The 20,841-nt window shown below is 41.3% G+C and overlaps 1 protein-coding gene and 1 long non-coding RNA gene across 3 annotated transcripts in view; both read left to right on the plus strand.

The window, feature by feature from the left end:
- Positions 1–443: 443 nt before the first annotated feature.
- LOC308104428 lies at positions 444–3,678 on the plus strand. Its single transcript, XR_013934819.1, has 3 exons — positions 444–570; positions 2,155–2,241; positions 3,613–3,678. It is a non-coding gene; the product is annotated as an uncharacterized lncRNA (long non-coding RNA).
- Positions 3,679–4,561: 883 nt separating this feature from the next.
- ace (angiotensin I converting enzyme (peptidyl-dipeptidase A) 1) overlaps positions 4,562–20,841 on the plus strand; it is a 36,480-nt gene continuing 20,200 nt past the window's right edge. Inside the window, exons 1-9 of one of the 2 annotated variants that reach the window (XM_080454269.1) lie at positions 4,562–4,709; positions 4,999–5,277; positions 13,266–13,436; positions 13,615–13,708; positions 16,897–17,040; positions 17,643–17,834; positions 18,409–18,506; positions 19,916–20,085; positions 20,511–20,734. In XM_080454269.1, the coding sequence (XP_080310395.1) occupies positions 5,056–5,277; positions 13,266–13,436; positions 13,615–13,708; positions 16,897–17,040; positions 17,643–17,834; positions 18,409–18,506; positions 19,916–20,085; positions 20,511–20,734 (1,315 nt within the window). In that variant the 5' untranslated portion in view covers positions 4,562–4,709; positions 4,999–5,055. Of the gene's footprint in view, positions 4,710–4,809; positions 5,278–13,265; positions 13,437–13,614; positions 13,709–16,896; positions 17,041–17,642; positions 17,835–18,408; positions 18,507–19,915; positions 20,086–20,510; positions 20,735–20,841 lie in introns of those variants that run through there. The other variant, XM_080454270.1, reaches the window with a different exon arrangement.

The raw sequence follows: 20,841 nt of genomic DNA on the forward strand, positions 1-20,841 counted from the left end.
GTCTTTCAGGATACCTGGTAGGCAGGGCAGAGGTCGTCAGTGCCAGCTGGGAGGACCCGGGTCTAGTGCTCAAGAACAAGCCACTCCAGTTCTCTCTCTCTCTCTTTTGTCTTGGTTTGTTTTTTGTTATCATTCTTTTTACTGTTACACCATACAACACTCCTACTGTATGTCACTCTCTTTTATCACCTAGGACAAAGGAAGGAAACACAGCAACATTTAAAGGATAAGACTTTTATTAAGTAAAACATAATGTAGCAAACATAAATGCATAAATGGAATTATCAATACCATCAATAATGTAGAGAAAGATGCATGATGAGATCAAAATGTGAATCATGTGGGTGTTGTATGGTATAACACAAAATAAGGATAATAAACGCCAATCACAAACTAAACCCAAACATAATGTCTCACTGTGTCCCAAAAATCTGCCTGCAAGTGCAAGGACAGCATTTGAATGCAGGAAGGCATCAAGGCCTGTCCCATTCAGAAGTCATTCAAGTCAACATGAAATGCTGACTGCTAAGGTGCCAATTTTGAAGACAGCATTGGAGTACGGTTCTCAGGGTAGGATATCCACAGTTACATGTAAAATATAATTTGTTTTAGTTTTTTTAGCTGGAGGGCTAACTGACTCAATTATTGGAGTGTGTTTGACTTTGAGTTTTGTTGTACTGTACCAATTTCATAATCAAAATGTGCTTTATTCTTTTATATTTCAGTGTAGTGAAAATGGGTCGGCATATTGAAAATAATAAAAGTTTCTTTAAACGTATTAGATACAGTAGCTGTGTCTAACGTTAGCCTTTAAGAGGATGGCTTGATTATGTAAAGAAAACAGCTTTGACTGGGTGTAAGTTGTGAAAAAGTTCATGATGAGCTTCCCTTCTTGGAGGCCTGTCTCAATCACAATAAATTCCATGTACCTCCACTGAGCCCTGCACCTCCTCAGTTGGCACGGAGGTGAGCAGCTGTGGCTCAGGAGGTAAAGTGGACGGAACCGGAAGCTACCAGCTAGCTAGGGGAGGTGCCAAGCTACCTCGCTGCAATGGAGATGGGTCTCCAGACATCTATCTTGCCCAGACAGCAAGACTGCCCTTCATATTGCTCTGGCAATAAAGTTGCCACCGTAAAGACTTTGAACGTATCTGTTGACAACCGTTGTAAATCAATGTGCTAATAGTCGTACTGGAGCATCAGAAAAGGGAAATATGAGAAAGTGATCACTCACAGTGATGAAAACACAAAGCTGTTTTCAACACGGGATGGGTCTTCAACAGGGGGTGCGGAAATACTACAGGGGGGGCCACCAAATGTTTGTGTGATAGGAACTTTTCTTTTACATTAACCACTGAACCCGAGCATTCCTATTCTGGGGGAACATTTGCTGAAAATAGCAGATCTACAAGCCCACAACGCGTCGCAGCTTCAGCGTGAGTAGATCGGCTATCCTGCAAAGAGCTTTCTAAAGTTTTCTAAATATTGAGGGTTTAAGTGGTTATGTCTGAAAGTACACATGAATATGAATCCAACATATTAATAGAAAAGATCATGTACTGTATAAAAAAATAAATAAAAAAAAACATACATTTACACAACACTGATGATAGTGCTATCAAGTCAATGAAGCTATCTAGGAAATCTATGAACAGGTTTAATCTGCACATCATTTTATACAATATGTAGTGGGGGTTACTGCTTCATCTCTCTCTCAGTGAAGGGGTCCTTGGCCTGAAAAACATTGAAGACTCCTGATATAGGGATCAACCTTTTCAATATTTCTTATCCTGTTTACCTCTTTCTACAACTTTCTTTTTGGAACAAAATGCTCCTGATGCCAAATAACTGGAAGTCTGCTTGTGATTATGAAGTTAGGTTAATAATGTAAGCTCATTTCCTTTGCTAGCTTTTTTATTTTGGTATGACTCATTATTTTACTTACTACCAGAATGGGAAGCAGCACAGATATCAGGTTGGGTTAGAACAATATGTCATGGAGATATACAGTATATACAGTATATATTAAATAAAGGGGGGGGGGACATCCTCTCATAAAAGAGTGCTTCGTTATTGTGTGGATAATTTCTCTGGTTTGTCCAAGGAAATGTGCTGTTTGTCAACTGAACCACCACAATGATTTTCCTTTTACAGTACCTATATGCTGCCAACTCTACCTGACTTTCAGACCTTGCCTCATCTCCCCACTCTTGTTCCAGTCGGACTCTTACCACTGGAATGGTGAGTAGTGCAACAATACTTCAAAAATTATCTTGAGACAGAAAGAGATGCTAACTTTTAAGAGTGTGACTTTGTCTGACTGACTACCCCTGTCACTAAGGGTTTCTCCTGCTGTAACACACATAAAATAAATATAAAATATAAACAAAACAACATAAAACAACGTAACACATGAATCCCCTCCAACATTCAGTATTTAGAAACCACAACTAAACTAGAAAAGTGTGCTCCTCGGAGCACAGGTCTCCACCAGGGCCCACAAATGTTGGAAGCCTGGGAAGCGAATGGAATATGAAAAATCTGACTGATACATCTTGATCACACGATGCCACAGAGAATGTGAACCGATTTGTGTTAGTTTTGGACAAAATCTGTAGGAGTAGTAGCAAAAAGTGTGTAATGAAGAAAATACAAAATAGCGGAACATCTTGTCAGGCGGAAATAGGTGTGGCCTACAGTACTATGTGAAGTTGAATTTTCTTTTTTGTACGACCAACGGTTCAAGAGTTATAGGCCAAAATGTGAAGGTGTCTGTTATAGTGCCACTATGAGGCTGATTTAAAAAAATTGGGGTGGAGATTCTTCCTCGGCCTGCTGGGAGTGTGGTCCAGTGGTGCCTGAGATTAGCTGCTCACAGACACACAGACACTCGGACAGGGGCAAAAATATAATCCTCGCCATCTGGCTGTTCCGGCCTGGCGGAGATAATAGTATATCAAACCTGCCATTTGAGTGCCGCCCAAAGAAGTTGCATCACACATACAGTACAGTACTGTAATGAAACCTCTCTGAGTCGAGAAGATTCCTGTGGGATGACATACCATACCATAGTTCATGCCAGAATTGAGAGCAACTCAACGGATTTGTTTCGTTTACTCAATGATTATTACTCCAAATCCCTATTCACACTGCACACATGTTCCATATTGTTGCTGTCAAGGCAGATACAAGGCAGAAACCTTGTATCTCCGTATTTCAACTTTTTAATGTACTTTTTCATAAATTAATCCCTTACTACATTGTCTCTCCAAAAATTGTCGATCTACAAGCTCACAACGTGTCATGATGATGCATGTACGTTGAAAGCTTGTAGATCTGCTGTTTTTGCTAATTTTTATGTTAAAGTAAGTCTGTCTGTGTGTTTTATAAATATTGAACCAATAAAAAGTATTAATAAGGCTAAATCCATTGCAACAAAGGTTCTTTTAGTCCATGTCCTGAAAAGTAACAGTTTTGAACATACAAGGTTTCCACCTGGCAGTGACGATATTTCCATGTTGAGGCTCTATATCAGGTCCATGGAGCACAATATACCCACTTCTAACACTCAAGCCCTCTATTGATTGAGTAATACGTTCTTTTTCTTTTTAGAGTCTCCCCCCAAGGAAATGGTGTGCTGGCAGTTGCCGTGCAACAGCCAATGACATGAGGTTCAGCACATGCAGTAGTGCAGTTTGGATGACAACCATCTACAGTGCAGATGGTAAGAATGGAGACAGAAGAACAAAAGAAAAAAGATCCAAGGCACTCTTCTGGCAAAAAAGTAACAAAGCCTTTATTAATATGTCTGTTTCATGGTGAAAATATCTAAAACAATAAATGTGCATGTTAAGACATGTCACGCCCTGCTACGCGTGGGCTGTAACCCAGCTCTGTCTTAAGATGCTCATTTATTGTTTTTAATATTTTCACCATGAAATAGTAAAAAGGAAAGATCACTTTAAATAATAACGAAGGCTTTTTAACTTTTTGCCTTAGATCTTTTTTCTTTTGTTGAACTTTTGTATTTCCTACCACCTTCATCATGCTTATTTGGACTTCCAAGAACACCAGATCTTTTATAGCTTGTTTTCCTTTAGAATGGAGACAGCTTGTAGATCCCTACACTATTTGACAGTTTACGCACCTCCCCTTCCTATAGATTAAGGACTGTCAACGATCTCAGCTTAAAACAGCAATGGCTGCAGTTTCTTTCTTTTTTATCATTTGGAGGGAGAGTTGGCTGAGTTGCACTTACCAATAAATACTCTGTCCATTTGATGAGATAATCAATCTTCCCTCAGATGGAAGACAGAGACAGAGTGAAAGAATGAGTAAAAGTGTGGTTTCAGCAAAGATAATTCAAAGACGAGTTCCTGCCAGGCTTACTCTCCTCTGTACATCTGTTTCCCTCTGCCAATTTCTCCTTTCCCTTCTCTCTGTCATTATGCCCGCCCGGTCTGTCTAATTCCCCCTTCCCTTCTCCGTTCTCGCTGAACCGAGGGAAGGAGCTGGGAGCGAAGTGCGCGGAGTGCCTCCCTCCAGATCCCCCCCAGTGCTGGTGACTGGGGAGCTGCCACTCTGCAGCCAGGCAGGCAGGGAGCGATGTTGTGTCACTGCTTCTCTCCTATCAGCCACAGTATTGCAGTTCCTGAGACTTGGATCTGATCAAAGCTATCGCTGACCAACCAAATCCTGAGACGAGGAAGGTAAAAAAAATAAAAAATAAATGGGGATAAGGAGTGAGTAAAGAAGGTGGAGAAGGTAGGGGTGGACGTGCTGTGCTGTAAAGTGGTCAGGGGAAGGCTGCAGAGAAGTGTGGGCTGGGTTAAACTGGTACTGTAGTTTATAAGGAGCTGGCTGTGACTGCCTCTGTCTGTGCAGTTGAGGCTGGGAGGGGAACAGTGGAAGAACAGCCCCAGGGAAAGTGATCTCTCACATCACTGGATAAAGTGTATTTTTAGTCCACTCCTCCAACTCTTTTTTTTCTCTTTGTAGTTTATTTTCCATTTCTCGGGTTGGAGAGAGAGAGAGACACACACAAGGAGGAGCAGAATGGCCAGGTTGCTGTGGGCAGCTGTGCTCCTGTTGCCAGTCCTGGAACTCTGCGAGGCTCTGCCAAGCCACTGGCTTCCCGGGCTTTACAACCGCACCGCGGAGAACGCAAAGACGTTTGTTGATGACTACAACACCACGGCCGAGGAAGTCCTCTACCACAGCGTCTTGGCCAGCTGGAACTATAACACCAACTTGACGGACCACAACTCTGAACTCCAGGTGGGTACAGTGGGACAACAGCTCAGCAGAAATTCAGAGTGATCGGCTTAGTCTTGAGTGCATACAGGTGCGTCGCATGTGTTGACATATGCTGATGAAGTTGGCTTGCTCAGAGCGGTGTGGCGTTTAGTTATTAAGAGGAGCGCTTGCCCGGACCGAGTCCTTCTGATTGCAAACACACGCGTGGTCGGGGGTTTCTGTGGAGAGCTAGGCCCCTGCTTGACTTGGAGCTCACCCCTATTCAGCCCCATCCAGAATTACTTGCCCAGCTTCCTCCCCAAAGCAGCCAACTCCGCTTGTGTGTTTCTGGAAGTAAGGAACGGAGCCGAAAGCCCGTGGCCTCAAGCGTCTTCGAGTATTGAATGAATTCCCCGGGGGGTTCTCCAGAGCTATTCTGTCGGCTGTCTATTTGTTCCAGTGCCCGATTGAACAGTAGGCTACTTTACACCTCATGCTGAACACGAGGAATGAAAATGCCATTCCTACAGATTGAGACATTAGTTTTAACGTGCAATGTTATACACTGATACCCCTCTTGCTCTAATGGCTTAAGCCTAGAGATGTTTGAAGTCAAGAGTGCCTCTTCTTGCTGCAATCAATGTAAATATATTTTTCTCAGAGGCATTCCATGACCCATAAACATGCATGGCAGATGGCTTCAATTTTGCAGTCATGCTTGAAGTGTGTTTAAGTATATCCATAGAGAACCAGGAAGATTTGACACAGACTGTAAACTGGCAGTTGGAGGGACCAACAAAATTGCAGTGGTGTGCAGAGTGCTGGCCTTGGGACAGAGAGGAATGCACACACGCACACGCACACACACACACACACACACACACACACACACACACACACACACACACACACACACACACACACACAAACGCATGAATTGTCATTAACTCATTTACGTACACATGAGATACCCATATGTACAGTACTCACACTTGCAGGCACAAAGGCACTAACACATAATGTATACACATGCACGCACGCACGCACGTACGCACGTGTCATGAGAGCAATTTCTCAAACAAACATGTACACAGTTGTTAGGGCGTGTGTTTGCATCGACAGCTGTCTCAACAAGATTTCAGTACACTAGCCAAGCTCAGGGAGGCAGACTCTAAACACATGCTGAACACAACAGGTGTAACCCTCTCACCCCCCTGCGGTGGCAATATGAGGAGGGCCAAACTGTAGAAAGCGCTGCGCTGTCCAGAGTACATCCAGGATGCGAGGTGCAAGACAAGCAAGCTCGAGCAGGCTGACGTGTACGCTGCCAGTGATGAGCGTTATTGTTCCAGACACTTCAAAAGATTTGATCAAAGAGAAGCCAAGTGTTGAACCCTATTGGCTCTGGCAGACAGAGTGAGCACACGCTGCGCCGCTCAGCAAGACCTGACACCGAAATGAGCATGAGACCACTACAGTCACGTCAGTATTCCAATCAAACCTGCACTGCCAGAGATAATTATCATTACCTGTTAATGTAGGGTTTCATCCTTCCAATTAGCCCGGTTTAAAAATCGATTACAGTTTGCACGGGAATGATAATGTTAGTGAGAGAGAGCACTTGGTGCAATGTGCCACCACACACACGCATGCACGTGTGCACACACACACATGCACGTGTGCACACACACACACACACACACACACACACACACAACACACACACACACACACACACACACACACACACACACACACACACACACACACACACACACACACACACACACACACACACACACACACACACACACACACACACACACCATTAATTTCTTCTCAGTGCAAATGAGGTGCTCGGATCAGAGCCAGCAGAGGAGATCAAACAGCATGGCGATCAGACCACAGGCCTCTCATCAGAATGGATAAAACCAAGATGTGAGGTGGGACTGGACATCCATTAAACCTCAGGACAGAATGCCAGTCAGATCCAAGCCCGAGCCTCAGTTACCTTCAAAGACACTGATTTCAACATTCATTACACCACATAGGGTTTATTATTATTATCATCATTATTTTATTATTATTCAATAATTTAGCCCTGTGGGGAGTTCAGATGTAGTTGCCTTAATTACAAAATGTAATGTAGTATTTTATGGTGCATGTACAAGCGTAAATGGATATAAGATTCCAACAGAATTGTTAAAGGAGAGATTAAATTTAACACTCTGGCCTCAGTACAAATTAACGTTATACTGACAGACGGCTGAACCTTGTAACCTTGTTGAAATGTGTTGCAACTTATATAACAGAGAAAGACCTTGGGAGAGAGAGAGAGAGGGGGGCAGAGAAGAGATGAACAATCCTTATCTTTATTGTATGTGGAAGTAAAGTGAGAGAAAGCATTTATGATAATTTGGGTGGAATGACTAGGATAGACGAATGGCAGGAAAAAGGTTAGGCCTATAATTATAGAGGAAAGACCAAAACTGAGAGAAAGAGTCACCAGGTTTCACCTTAACTCCCTTTTAATTGTAATCAGTGGATTGAGGGAGTGTGACAGATAAACAGAGTACTCACATATTTGACTGAAGTAAAAGTAGCAATATGACGGTGTAAACATACTTTGTTACAAGTAAAAGTACTGCTTTCAAAATCATACTTACAGTACAGCACTAAGGTACTAACTAAGGCTTCGCGCTAAGGCGCTGTAAGTGATTGTTTGGTTGAAACGAAATGTAGTTTTTTTTTGTTTTGTTAAAGCTCTTTATTCCAATAGTAATCATAGATATAGAGTGTTTGTTCAGTGACAAAGAAAGGCAGATATGGGTAAAACCTCTAGACGCTATAGGGAATGTGCAGAATGTGTGTGTGTGTGTGGGGGGGGGGTATCTACTATCTGGATTATAGAGGATGTGCAGTAAGGTATGCACACTGTGTGTACAATATATAAATACACTTATGTGTACATTAGTGCAAGTAAACCGTGTGAGAAAATCTGCAAGGAGATTCATATTCATTGTGTGCTTGCTTTTTGTCCATGTCCTTGTTCAGAGCCCTGACAGCCTCTACGAAAAGAACTCTTACTGAGCCTTGAGCCCTGGGCTTTGAGACACCTCAGGCACTTGCCAGTCTGCAATGGCACAAACATTCCATTGCTGGGGTGGTATTTGTCCTTCATGATTCTTTCTGCCCTGCTCAAACACCTGCTGTCATACAGTATGTGTCCTGCGGGGACGGGAGGGAGCTCCCTGTGGTGAGATTGACTGACCGCACCGCCTTCTGCAGGGCTAGCAGGTCCTGGGAGGTGCTGGTCCCATACATGATGCTCTGGGTGACAGTACAATTTCAGGACCTTCTCTAAGACCTTGAACTTCCTCAGCTGCCTGTGGTTGGTACAGGCGTTGTCTGGTGGTCTTTGCCACAGACTTATGTGCATTCTTCATGTTAGGCCCTCTGTGACGTGCACACCAAGGTACTTGAAACTGCTTAAACAGAAAAACAATAAAGTCTGCAACACTGGTATTATTTCTCAGCTCCACTTGTTTATTGTATTGTAAGCAATACACAAGTGGAGCTGAGAAATATACCAGTGTTGCAGACATTATTTTTCTGTTGAATCGCTGATTGCCCAGCACCTGGGTGAGATTGGATGTGCATGCACTATTGCCTTTGTCACTTGAAACTGCTTAACCTCTTCACTGGTGTCCAATTCACTTCGTTCATCTCCTTGGTCTTTCTGATTTTCAAGAAAAGGCAGTTTTCCAGGTACCACTGCGACAGGTCTGCCACCTCGTGCAGAGAGGCCCCTTCTTTGTGATTCGAGACAGGCCCACCACAACTATATGTCATCAGTAAACTTGACGATGGTGTTTGAGCTGTTTCTGACCACACACTGTGTGGCACACAGTCATGGGTGTACAGGGAGTACAGCAGAGTGCTCAGTACGCAACCCTGGGGGACTCCAGTATTGACTGGGTGGTAGAGATGTGACTACCCACCCTGACCACCTGGGGTTTGGCAGACAAGTCCAGGACACAGGCAAACACCGCCGGGTTCAATCCCAGGTCAGCCAGTTTGCTAGCTAGCCTGGTGGGGACTGTGATGTTAAATGCAGAGCTGAAGCCAATAAATAAATAACAGCCTAAGATAGCCAGCCCCCTTCACTGTTGTTGTCCAGGTGGAAGAGGGTGGTAGCCTGTCTCCACCCCCTGAATCGCTAGCCTCGCATTCAGGGTCTGGTGACGCTGTCGAAGGCGGGGTTTTCTCGGTTGAAAATCTGTACGGCGAATCGGGATCGGGATAATCCAGTATGAACCAATCGCCAAAGAGTCCAACTTTGGCCACGCCCCCATCTCAGAAAACGGCTGCACTGAGAGGGCTTTCAGACTGAATAATGGAGTGAAACGAAATGAAAATTCAGGCTGAGTGTCAGGCTAAGAGGGTGACGTGAAGTCTGCAAATAAAATTGTACAGTACTTGAGTAAATGCGCTTCGTTGCCTTCCACCAGAGCCGATAAGCTAGGCATCAATGAAAACACCAGAGAAACATTCTGACAGTACCCAAGTGACCTCTATTTCCTGTGGTCAATATGATGTCACAGATCACTCAATTTAATAGAGCATGTTGATCACATACAGTGATGTGCTTGCACATGTTTTAACTTACAGTGAGGATTCATGGTCAAGTCAAGGTCAAGTGAGGTGCTGAATGTAATGCAAGTGTGACCGTCCTCCGGGAAACTACATTACATGGATACGACAGTATCCACGTAATGTTCTCCCATTGACCTTGCCTCAGCACATTTATCCAACACAACATTTATGTAGTGAACAGGCCACAGATAAAGAAAGGTAGCGTACACGTGCAGTATATTGCTGTCCCGTGGTTTATTAGCACCTATTCAAAGACATGTTTTGCTCAGGAAGGGCTTCATCAAGTTCACTCACAGATAGCCATGACCTTTCAAGATGCCATAAAGACAAGCTTTTAGGCCACTGTCGGGTCACACATGTTTATACTGTATGTACTTCAGAGTCATTTCCTTGGCTACTATCCTTGAGCTCTGGATGATGTTACGGACATGTTCTGGCTCAAGTCTCTTTCCTACACTTGACTCTTTCTTCACCCCAGAACTTGTCAAGATAACTGATGTGCAGTGGTGTAAAGTAGCTAAGTTCACAGAGAAGATTGTGAGCACATCTTATGCCTGTATTTAGGCCAGGTCAAGGCATCAAGGCGAGAATCAAGGAGAAGATAAAAACATCAGCACACTGTTTTTAAGCTCCAAATACTTACTTTTATTTACAGGTGCAATTTTTGACCCTTTCAGGTCTTCGTCAGGCAAATATTCTATTCATTATTTTCCTGATAAAAAAAAGTAAAGTAGCTAAGACATGTACTCAAGTACTGTACTTAGGTGCACTTTTGAGGATTTTTTTGTTTACTGGAGTATTTCCAATTTTCAAAGCGACACGTTGTGAGCTTGTAGATCTGCTATTTTCAAAGCACTTTTATACATTTGGGAACTTGTGAAATGGGACATTCTGCATAATGAGTACTTTTACTTTGAGTATTTAAGTATATTTTGATGCGAATACTTCTGTACTTTTACTCAAGTAAATTTTGAACACCGGACGTTTATTTGTAACAGAGTATTTCTACATTGTGGAATTGCTACTTTTACTGAAGTACAGGTGTAAATGTGAGTACTTCTTCCACCACTGCTAATGTGCATAATGGTAGTTAGTTTTTGTTCTCTTCCAACGGCGCTGCTGCAGAGTGCCACTGTGGACTATCAGTGGTAAAATTGTGGCCATTGACTCATTCATTCACTCGTGGGAAAGTAGGTGGATGGTCAGCAGTTGTCCAATCACTTGCCTGCATGCAAATTATGGTCGGTGCTTGTCCGTTGAGAGTCAAATAGCCCGGAACATAAATGTCTATTTATGTTCCGGGTACCCTTTCCCCTGGCCTATATAAACACTTTATGTCTTGAAACAGAAATACGCATTAACAGGTGCAAATAAAATCATTGAAAATGTTGACCTACATTGACATGAGCAAAATAGAGATGCCAGGTTGAAAGTGGTTAAATACAGTAGCATTTAACTTTTTATTTATTTAACTTTCCTTTTGGTATTACTTGAATTATGTAGTTTTTTTTTTTATATTGTGAGACTTTCTTTGTTAACTGTATAAGGAACTGTACCAACAGTCAGTTAAAAGTCAGACTGACTGATTGACTGGTTTTGTTGATGTAGTCGTGTATGAATGGTGCAATGGTGTATGGTGCAAACTTGAAAATGAGATGGGTGTGCAGTCTTAGTGGCTCAGTGTGTTACTTATTTTGGAGATTTGAAGATTGATCTATGTCAAACAGAAGATCCCCCAAAACAGCCATGGTACCTAACAGGTTTGAAACTAGAGCATTTTGTTGAGGTAATTACATCATCCAGCAAAATAAAGAAAAATACAGGGTGTAGTTTGATGGCTTTATGTATCTATTCTAATGGCCATATATGGTGACAGCCCAGAGTGGTTTTATTTGTTTTTATCATGTGTGTACATATGTGTGATTATTGAGGAAAGGGTTGCAAACAGCCCTGAGCAATGGCAAACAGGCCACACATACCTGCTTAAACTGGTTCTCACATAAAGGCTTCTATTCACTGCCTTTATCCAGTAATATCAGTGATTTCACTTAAACGTGCTATAAGTGATTACTTGATTTAAACTAAATGTTATTGTTCAAACGTTAAAGCGTTCCAATAGTAATCATTGCTATAGAGTGTTTGTTCAGGTGTCCGGCTCTTTAATAAATAGAAAATACATTTTCAGGTGAGTCACCCATTTCATCCAATCAGAAGAAAGAACCTCATAGAGATCACGTATCAGCTTGTGTTCCAACATCAAATTTGTCTGCTCATTTATGTTTCCTCACTGCCAATTTAATTTATTTTTCCTGTATGAGTTCTCTCTCCTGATTGGATTAAATTGGTTTTAAATATCTGAAAAACTACAAAACATTTCAAAGTAAAACGTTCAGGCATGTGTGTCCATAGTAAGCTGAAAGTTTCTAGCCTAGGTGAAAGTATGAAGGAGTTGTGATGTACCAAAATCTTCTATTGACTTCCATTATAATTTTCTGAACTTTTAAAGTGAAATATTTCTAAATACGACAAAACATTTCAAAGATTCATGTACAAGCACACGATTCCACAATAAGTTGAACATTTTAAAGTTTGAATGGTGTTTCTAGGTGTAAGCATGTAGGACTTCGAGGGCAATCTTTTTTTTTTGCACTGGCAGATTCGTCTGGTCCCACGCTATGTAGAACTAGTAGCGTGCCAAAAATGTACAAAAGTATTGGCATCAAAATATACTTTAAGTACCAAAGTACTCACATCTTCCAAAGATTGTCAAGCTTGTTCAAAATAGCAGATCTACAAGCTCACAACGCATGACTAGTAGACCAGTCACAAACGCACGCCACTATGTGCATGACAAGATGACATCACCCCGCATGAATGAATGAACCATTGTAAAGCGCTTTGAGCACTTGGAAAAGCGCTATAAAAATGCAATTCATTCATTATTATTATCACAAAAGAGAACCAACTCTGAAACACAACCAGGAAATACCTGGTGTAAGTGAAAGTCAAGAAGCTGGATCACAGTTTTTGCGCGTGTAAAAAAAGTGAATCCAGTGAATTACTAGTTACACAAACAATGCTCTTGGGAAGCACTTGTACTGTATAAGTGAAGTATTTATAAAGATCTTTATTTGTATTTGACCAAAGACCATCACCACACTAGTCCACATGCAGCCCACTTGTTAATGTGGGGACGATGCATCCTAATTTTCCCTGTATAGTGTGGCTCTGTCAGAAATAGTCACTGAATACCACATTGTGATTTGTGCGTCTTTGTACACCAACTGCACACATACTGTAGTAACTTACTATTTATAACTAAAGATTGAACGGGGAGGCCATGGTGTTTTAGACATTATATTGTCTTCCTCCAGGTGAATGCCTCCATGGAGGAGCAGGCCTTCACTGAGGCATGGGGAAAGATGGCCAAGGATGTATTCCCTCCAGCGTTTGTTGAAACCCTGACTGACCCTGATGTCAAGAAGCTGATAGGCAAGATCAGTGAACTGGGCGCTGCAAACCTACCAGAGCATGAAAGACAGGAGGTGCGTTTTCATGTCTGGATGTACTGTATTGCTATGTCTTGTGTATATACTGTACTACAGTATGTGTAGCTTATCAATGCCAGATTTCCTTACAATTAAATCGTTATTATATAGTAGACAGATATATTAGTACTGAAGTTAAACATTGATTGCTCTCCTTTTCTATCCTTATTTCTAGTACAACACAATTCTTAGCACCATGGACAAAATATATTCAACAGCCAAGGTGTGTCCAGATTGGCTAAATGATGAGTGCTGGTATCTGGAGCCTGGTAAGTTTGATATGAATATTTATGTTTATATATTTAAAAAAAAGAAGCTAACTGCTAATAAAGTAATCAATCAAGTAACCTTCTCAAGAGGAACACAACTATTCATTTCTGAGAACCATCTCGCAATGAGGACAGGAGAGTCAGACTTCCACGTTATTGCAATACATTTCCCAGCAACTCCAAGTGCCACTGCTATAAATTGCATTTTGTGTTTTCTTAGATTTGCAGTGATAGTTGTGAAATTGCCTAAGAGGCAAACAGGAAGGGAGCATCTGTAATTTTAGCCAGTGTATCACAGATATCATACCAGAATGTTTTAACTTTTATACATTGCCATGTACAAAAAGGAGCCTTCTTCTGTACCACGCCTAAAACATATGTCTGATATCTCAGATTTGTATCTATGCAACTTTTGAGGTGTATAATAAAGTTGGTGGAGAAAATTACATCTGGAATTAATAGTAGCAGAGAGGCTATCACGACACAAATCAGACCACAACCCTTCATCAAAAGTAATATTTAACCTATTCAATCCGAGAACGCATCTGTGTCATTTTAGATTTTTAGCTATAACCATTATTTTATACTTTGGCTATTAAAATAGCTATGAGCTTGTAGATCTGCTAGGTTTTTTTTACGTGAAAATGTGTGCAAATCTTTGAATATATATATTTTTAACTCAAATCTTTGCATCTGGGGGGTCCCTGGAACAAAATATTTTGAGATGGGGGTCGGCGGCCAAATACATATAATATTGGGTATGATGGTTTTACGCATCAAAATATGTTGTTCCAGGAATCTGTATATCCTGGTAAGTTTGTCAAAGAATAATGTAGTGTATGTTCTGAATTCTGATTCAGATAATCGTCTCTGTCGGGTGGAAACCTCATATGTCCAAAACTGTTATCCCTTTCAGGATTCAAATTCAAAAGCATCAAAAGTAGCAGATCTACAAGCTCAAAAGTTTCGAGCTTGTAGATCTGCTACTTTAGATACTTTTGCGTGACGCTGTATGATCAAATAGGGCGTTAATTTATGAAAAAACACATGTTAGAATTTGGAGATAGGAGGTTTCTGCCCGACAGTGTATGAATCTTGTGAAAATAGAGTTCATCCGAAACAATAAGATTAAGCAGCATGAGGCTGATCAACAATGGCTAAGTGGATATGGGAACATGGGCTTAACAGCCCTAACCCGTGGAAAAACAACAGGATAGGAACAATTACCTCACAGATCTAAAAAGGAAGGGTTTTAGCTGTGCTTAATGGGGTGTTTATTGTTTATTTGGATCCCCATGAGCTACCACCGTAGCAGCAGCTACTCTTCCTGGGGTCCACACAGAAATAAATTACATTACATAACATTTCACATGACAGTATAAGAGAACAGTTAAAAATGTAAAATACAACCAATTGTTTAAAAAGAAATCTCAATTATATGGTGTGGTAAATCTTAACCCATTAAGACCGGGAACGCATCTGTGTCATTTTCAGATTTCTTTGGCTATTCAAAAATAGCAGATATACAAGCTTATAGCGCGACACAGAGTGCCGCGCTATAAGCTTGTAGATCTGCCTTTTTTTTCTTTACTTTTTTTTGCAAATCTTTGAATATATTTATATATTTTTAAAGCGAACATTTGTAACTCAAATCTTTGCTTCTGGGGGTACCTGGAACAAAACATTTTGAGATGGGGGGTCTGCGGCAAAATACATATCTAAAAATGTTTTCTAAATCCTAACAGTATGTTGCTATATCAGTGATGCTCCAACTTTTCCATGTCAAGCACCCCCAAAATTACTATTTTGGGACTAGTATTTGGCCGCGGACCCCCATCTCAAAATATGTTGTTCCAGGGACCCCCAGAAGCACAGATCGGAGTTAAAAATGTTAAAACATATATATATATTCAAAGATTTGCACAAATTTTCCACGATTCTTCTAAAAATTGCAGATCTACAAGCTCATGCGCGGCACTCGGTGCCGCGCTATTAGCTTGTATATCTGCTATTTTTTTAATAGCCAAAGAAATCTAAAATGACACAAGATGCTTTCCTGGTCTAAATTGGTTAATGATAATGTACCTCAACAACCATAGTTACAATTTCAGGTTTACAGGTGTTGAGAGGGAGCTATGGAAACAGCAATATTAGAAGCTCTTAACTCTTACATGCCATAACACACATTCATTGACTTCTCATTGCTCACTCAACATCCTCAAAAGTGTTTTACAAACAATGGCCCAGCTCTTTGTTACAGTAGGAGCTGATGCCAACACATTGTAGTGAACAATGCTTGCCGAAAGAACAGTGGCACAAGCTACAACACAAGGGAAAACAACGCTTTAAATTGATATACTGTAGGTATGAAAAAAGCTGCGCTGACATATAAATGGGCTTATGAACCCGAACTGGTTTCATAATCTTGCAAAGTAAAGTAAACATAGCAGGGTGGAACAGGGTAATTCTAAGTATCTCTTTGTTGCAGCCTTTCACAAAACAACCAACCACTCCATTATAATAACAAATAGAGACCCCTTCCAAAGGGGCTATCTCCTTTTCCCACCCAGCTATCAATGTTCTGTGGCCTTCGACTCTCCTCTTTCCTTGCCTTCATTTCCTACGCCCAGCCCTTTGAAGATATATGTTGTTTTAGGCCACACTGAGAATGCCAAGGCTAATCTTTTGGCCAATGTGTCGGTTCTGGTTCTTTTCCTGCTGAGAAAGAGCATTAAGTAATCTAAACACCAATGCATCTTAAACATTTTTTTGGAGGGCACTGCTATTTGTACAATTTACATTAGAATGTAGGCATTTAGCAGACACTCTTATTAAGGGTGACGTACAAAGTGCAAGATCAGAGTGAGTGGCATGTAGAACAGAGAAAATGGCATTTACTTTATTTACCTTCCTTCTACACAATCTTATTGAGGTGACTATCAAATAAAGGAACACTACCGCTTTTATATGCGTGAAAGAATCGTGTTGCATCCCTTCAAATAGAGTAAACATCCAGTAGATGCATATAAAGACTGTATGACTACATTGGAGAAAATGTATGTCTATGCTGTAGATGTGCTGAATCTGTTTTGTCAAGCTTGTGGTGTCCGAATGCAGCAGTTACCTGTAGTGTACTGTTAGTTTCAGTGTTTGAAGGTGTGATGGATTGGCTTCTTTTACCTCCCCAGAGCTGACGGACATCATGGCCACCTCCAGGAGTTACAGGAAGCTGCTGTACGCATGGGAGGGTTGGCACAATCAAGCAGGAGTACCTCTTCGGGCGTATTACCCCGAATTTGTGGAGCTCAGCAACAAGGCCTCTGTGGCCGACGGTAGGAACCATAGCTATGATCTCTGTTCCTGAAAGTACACATTTAGTGGTTTTCAACCTTTTTCATATCAAGGTCCATTATTTATTCGGCGTTTGAGCCACGGACCACCGTTTGATGAGATTTAGACTCTCAGACCCAAAATTTTTAATATTTTGTTGTCGTTGGATACGATTTGGTCCACAATTCCATGCTGTATTGATGTTGGTACCATAGGAGAGATAACAGGCGAACGTTGATCAAAATAACAATTCTTTAATTAAGTAATGCAGATGTTTAACAATTACCTTACAGGTCCATTTGGTTTCATTTTACGCTCTCAAGAGTTAAACATCTATAAGGGTCCATTTGGTTACCAACTCTCCATCATTTAGCTGGGGACCACCTGGAACCCCCTCAAGGACCACTGGTGGTCCCCGGACCTCTGGTTGAGAACCGCTGATTTAGTCGAAGACTATTAGATCTGTAGTGTTACTGAATTGTTATTATTTTACAGATATATTTACCAGCAAATGTTTTAATTTGATTCCTTCAGTTCAATTATTTCTGTCAGGATAACCAAGACAAAGAGAAATTCATAAATGTTACCATTGTGTCATGTCAAGGCTATAAGGATACTGGCGATAGCTGGCGGGGTATGTACGAGACGCCAACCTTTGAGGAGGACCTGGAGACGCTCTACAAGACTGTAGAGCCCCTCTACCAGCATCTCCATGCATTTGTCCGCCGCAAACTCTACAATCAATATGGAGACAAATACATCAACCTTAAAGGACCCATCCCTGCTCATCTGTTAGGTCAGTGGTTGTCCAATATTTTCATATACAGGACCCCCAAAATTGTATTTAGCTATGGAACCGCATTTAAAAAAAAGGTGTGCCAGTGACCTCGATAAGAGAATATTTGTGAGCTTGTAGATTGGCTATTTTTGCTACTTTTGTGCGACGAAGCACAGCATTAATTTCCCCCCAAAATAGCATTTCTAGTAGTAGCTGGTTAGATACTGTTTTTAAATGTCTTCCTGTGTGTGTTTGTCTCATTGATGTTTGCTGTTGTTTTTTTATGTTATTTGCTCGACGTCACTGTAAATGAGGGTGTAGTCTTTGTCCAAAACTGTTACTTTTCAGGATTCAAATGCAAAAATAGCAGATCTACAAGCTCAAAACGAGTCACTTTGCACCACCTTTTGAGCTTGCAGATCTGCTATTCTTGATACTTTTGTGTGACCCTGTAGTATGATCAAGTAGGGCATTAATTTACGAGCAATCACAAAAAGTTAAAATATGGAGTTACGAGGTTTCTGCCCGACGGCAACGATATATTTTGTCCACCACTGTGACACAAACATGTCTCTCCTGGCTCTTCCTCTAGGGAACATGTGGGCTCAGACCTGGAACAACGTTTACAGCATGATGATCCCCTTTCCCAACGAAGCCAACGTGGACGTGACTGAGACCATGGTCGAAAAGGTGAGAGCTGTGGCAGACCATGTATTACATTCGTACCAATGCAACAGACTGGAAGAATATTATAAGTTTACTTGGGTTATGGGTCTTTCCACACAGTATGCATTCCCTTATAGCAGTGGTTTTCAACCCTTTCCATATCAAGTTCAATTAATTATTCGGCATTTGAGCCACAGACCACCATTTGATGAGATTTAGCCTCTCAGACCCAAAACTTTATTTCGTTGTTGTTGGATAAGATTTTGTCCACAATTCCATGCTGTAATGATGTTGGTAGTGGTACCAATAGGAGAGATAACAGGCCAACGTTGATCAAAATAAAAATTCTTCTACATTCACTAATTGTGTGGACTTCTTGTAAATTAAGTAATGCAGATATTTAACAATAATTTAACTCTTGAGAGTGTAAAAATGTTACACTCTCAAGAGTTCAAGATCTGTAAAGGTGCATTTGGTTACAAACTCTCCATCATTTAGCTAGAGACCACCTGGAACCCCCTCAAGGACCACTGGTTGAGAACCACTGCCTTATAGATATTGCTCACACATGTTTTTTTTCCCCAGCTGAATTTAGACTTGCCTTTGCCACAGGTGAACGTGCAACTGCCATATTCAAACACATGTACTGTAGGCATATATACAGTTCCATACATAATATATACACATACAGTGCATATAATTGTATATGAGCTATTGTCTGTTGTCCGAGCTTATCCAACGGATGGCAACGATTAATGCTAATGTTTATTACATAACAAATAGCATTTACACTTTCAGGGAGTAGATTAACAACACATTACTGTCAATGAGATACTATGGGGAGGGAGTTGGCTGAGAACCTGGCAGCCTCATCTTTGTTGGTACACAGCCATTCTGTGAACCATCAAAGGTTGCTGTTTTCTGCTCTGTGTTTTTGTTCCTTTGCGCCTTTGTCTCCTCGGCAGTGAATTCTACTAAAGCTTTTGCAGCAACTTTGTTAGATGGCTGTGTTTTGTCCATGTTTGACATAGTGATTTTGCAGCGCCACTTCAGCACACAGTGGAACTTTAGCTGCATGCTGAAGCGATAGTATCTTTAGCTTGCACTGATTGGTCAGCTGCCGTATAAGCCCTAGGGAATATATGGTAGCTGACCAAGCAGGACAAGCTTATCACCGCCTGTCTTTTTATCACTTCCCTTCACACGGTGCAAATAAAGGCACGGTATGTGATATATATTATATATTTGATGTTGAAAGTGGTTAAGTGTGTGTGGGTGTTTTATAAATATTGAACCAATGAAAAGTATTAACAAGAGTGACTAAATAATAACACAGGTTCTTTTCACCCCATTTCCTGAAAAGTAACGACAGCAACGATAATGTAGCCTACGGTTCATTTGAACTTGTACACCTCTCCCTCCTCCTCCATCAGGGCTACAATGCCACACACATGTTCCGTGTTGCTGAGGAGTTCTTCACCTCTCTGGGTCTCATCAAGATGCCCCCGGAGTTCTGGGCCGAGTCCATGCTGGAGAAACCCGATGGACGAGAAGTGGTGTGTCACGCCTCTGCCTGGGACTTCTACAACCGCAAAGACTTCAGGTTAGCATGGTTTACCACTTAAACCCACTATTCTTTCCTGAGTTACAACTGTACTTGGACTGCTTTTTTTTCACTCTACACCAAATCTCTTTGCCAAAAATAGCAGATCTACAAGCTCACAACGTTGTGAGCTTGTAGATCTGCTATTTTTTGGCAAATGTTCCCCCCCAGAATAGGGATGCTAGGGTTCAAGTGGTTAATCACTATTTTTGAAAATCAATAATGTTTTATAATCGATTAGATTGATTAGCTCAATTAACTGTTGCACCTGTAATATTTACAGTACAGATCTAGTCAGAGAACTACGAGGACAGTGTTAAAAGAACTGCGTGAAAGAATCATTAATTTATTAATTAATTAATTAATTGTAATCGAGACCAAAGTTTGAAATAATTGTAAACCTGGCATGGTTCTTTTGTCTGTAGGATTAAGCAGTGTACCACGGTGACTATGGAGCAGCTCTTCACTGTGCACCATGAGATGGGACATGTGGAGTACTACCTGCAGTACAAGGACAAGCCTGTGGGCTACCGTCGCGGAGCCAACCCCGGCTTCCACGAGGCTATTGGGGATGTGCTGTCTCTGTCCGTCTCCACCCCCAAACATCTGGTTGAGATCGGCCTGCTGGACAATTCCACCAATGACTCTGGTATTATTTATACATTCATCCATTTATTTATTTTAAAGGCGTAGTTCACTTTAAAACACTTCTGGGGTCATTTTAACGTCTACTCAGGCTTTTGTGTGCAGCCCAGA

This window comes from Gymnoscopelus braueri (assembly GCF_963280865.1).
Source record: "Gymnoscopelus braueri genome assembly, chromosome: 17".
Lineage (NCBI taxonomy): Eukaryota > Metazoa > Chordata > Actinopteri > Myctophiformes > Myctophidae > Gymnoscopelus > Gymnoscopelus braueri.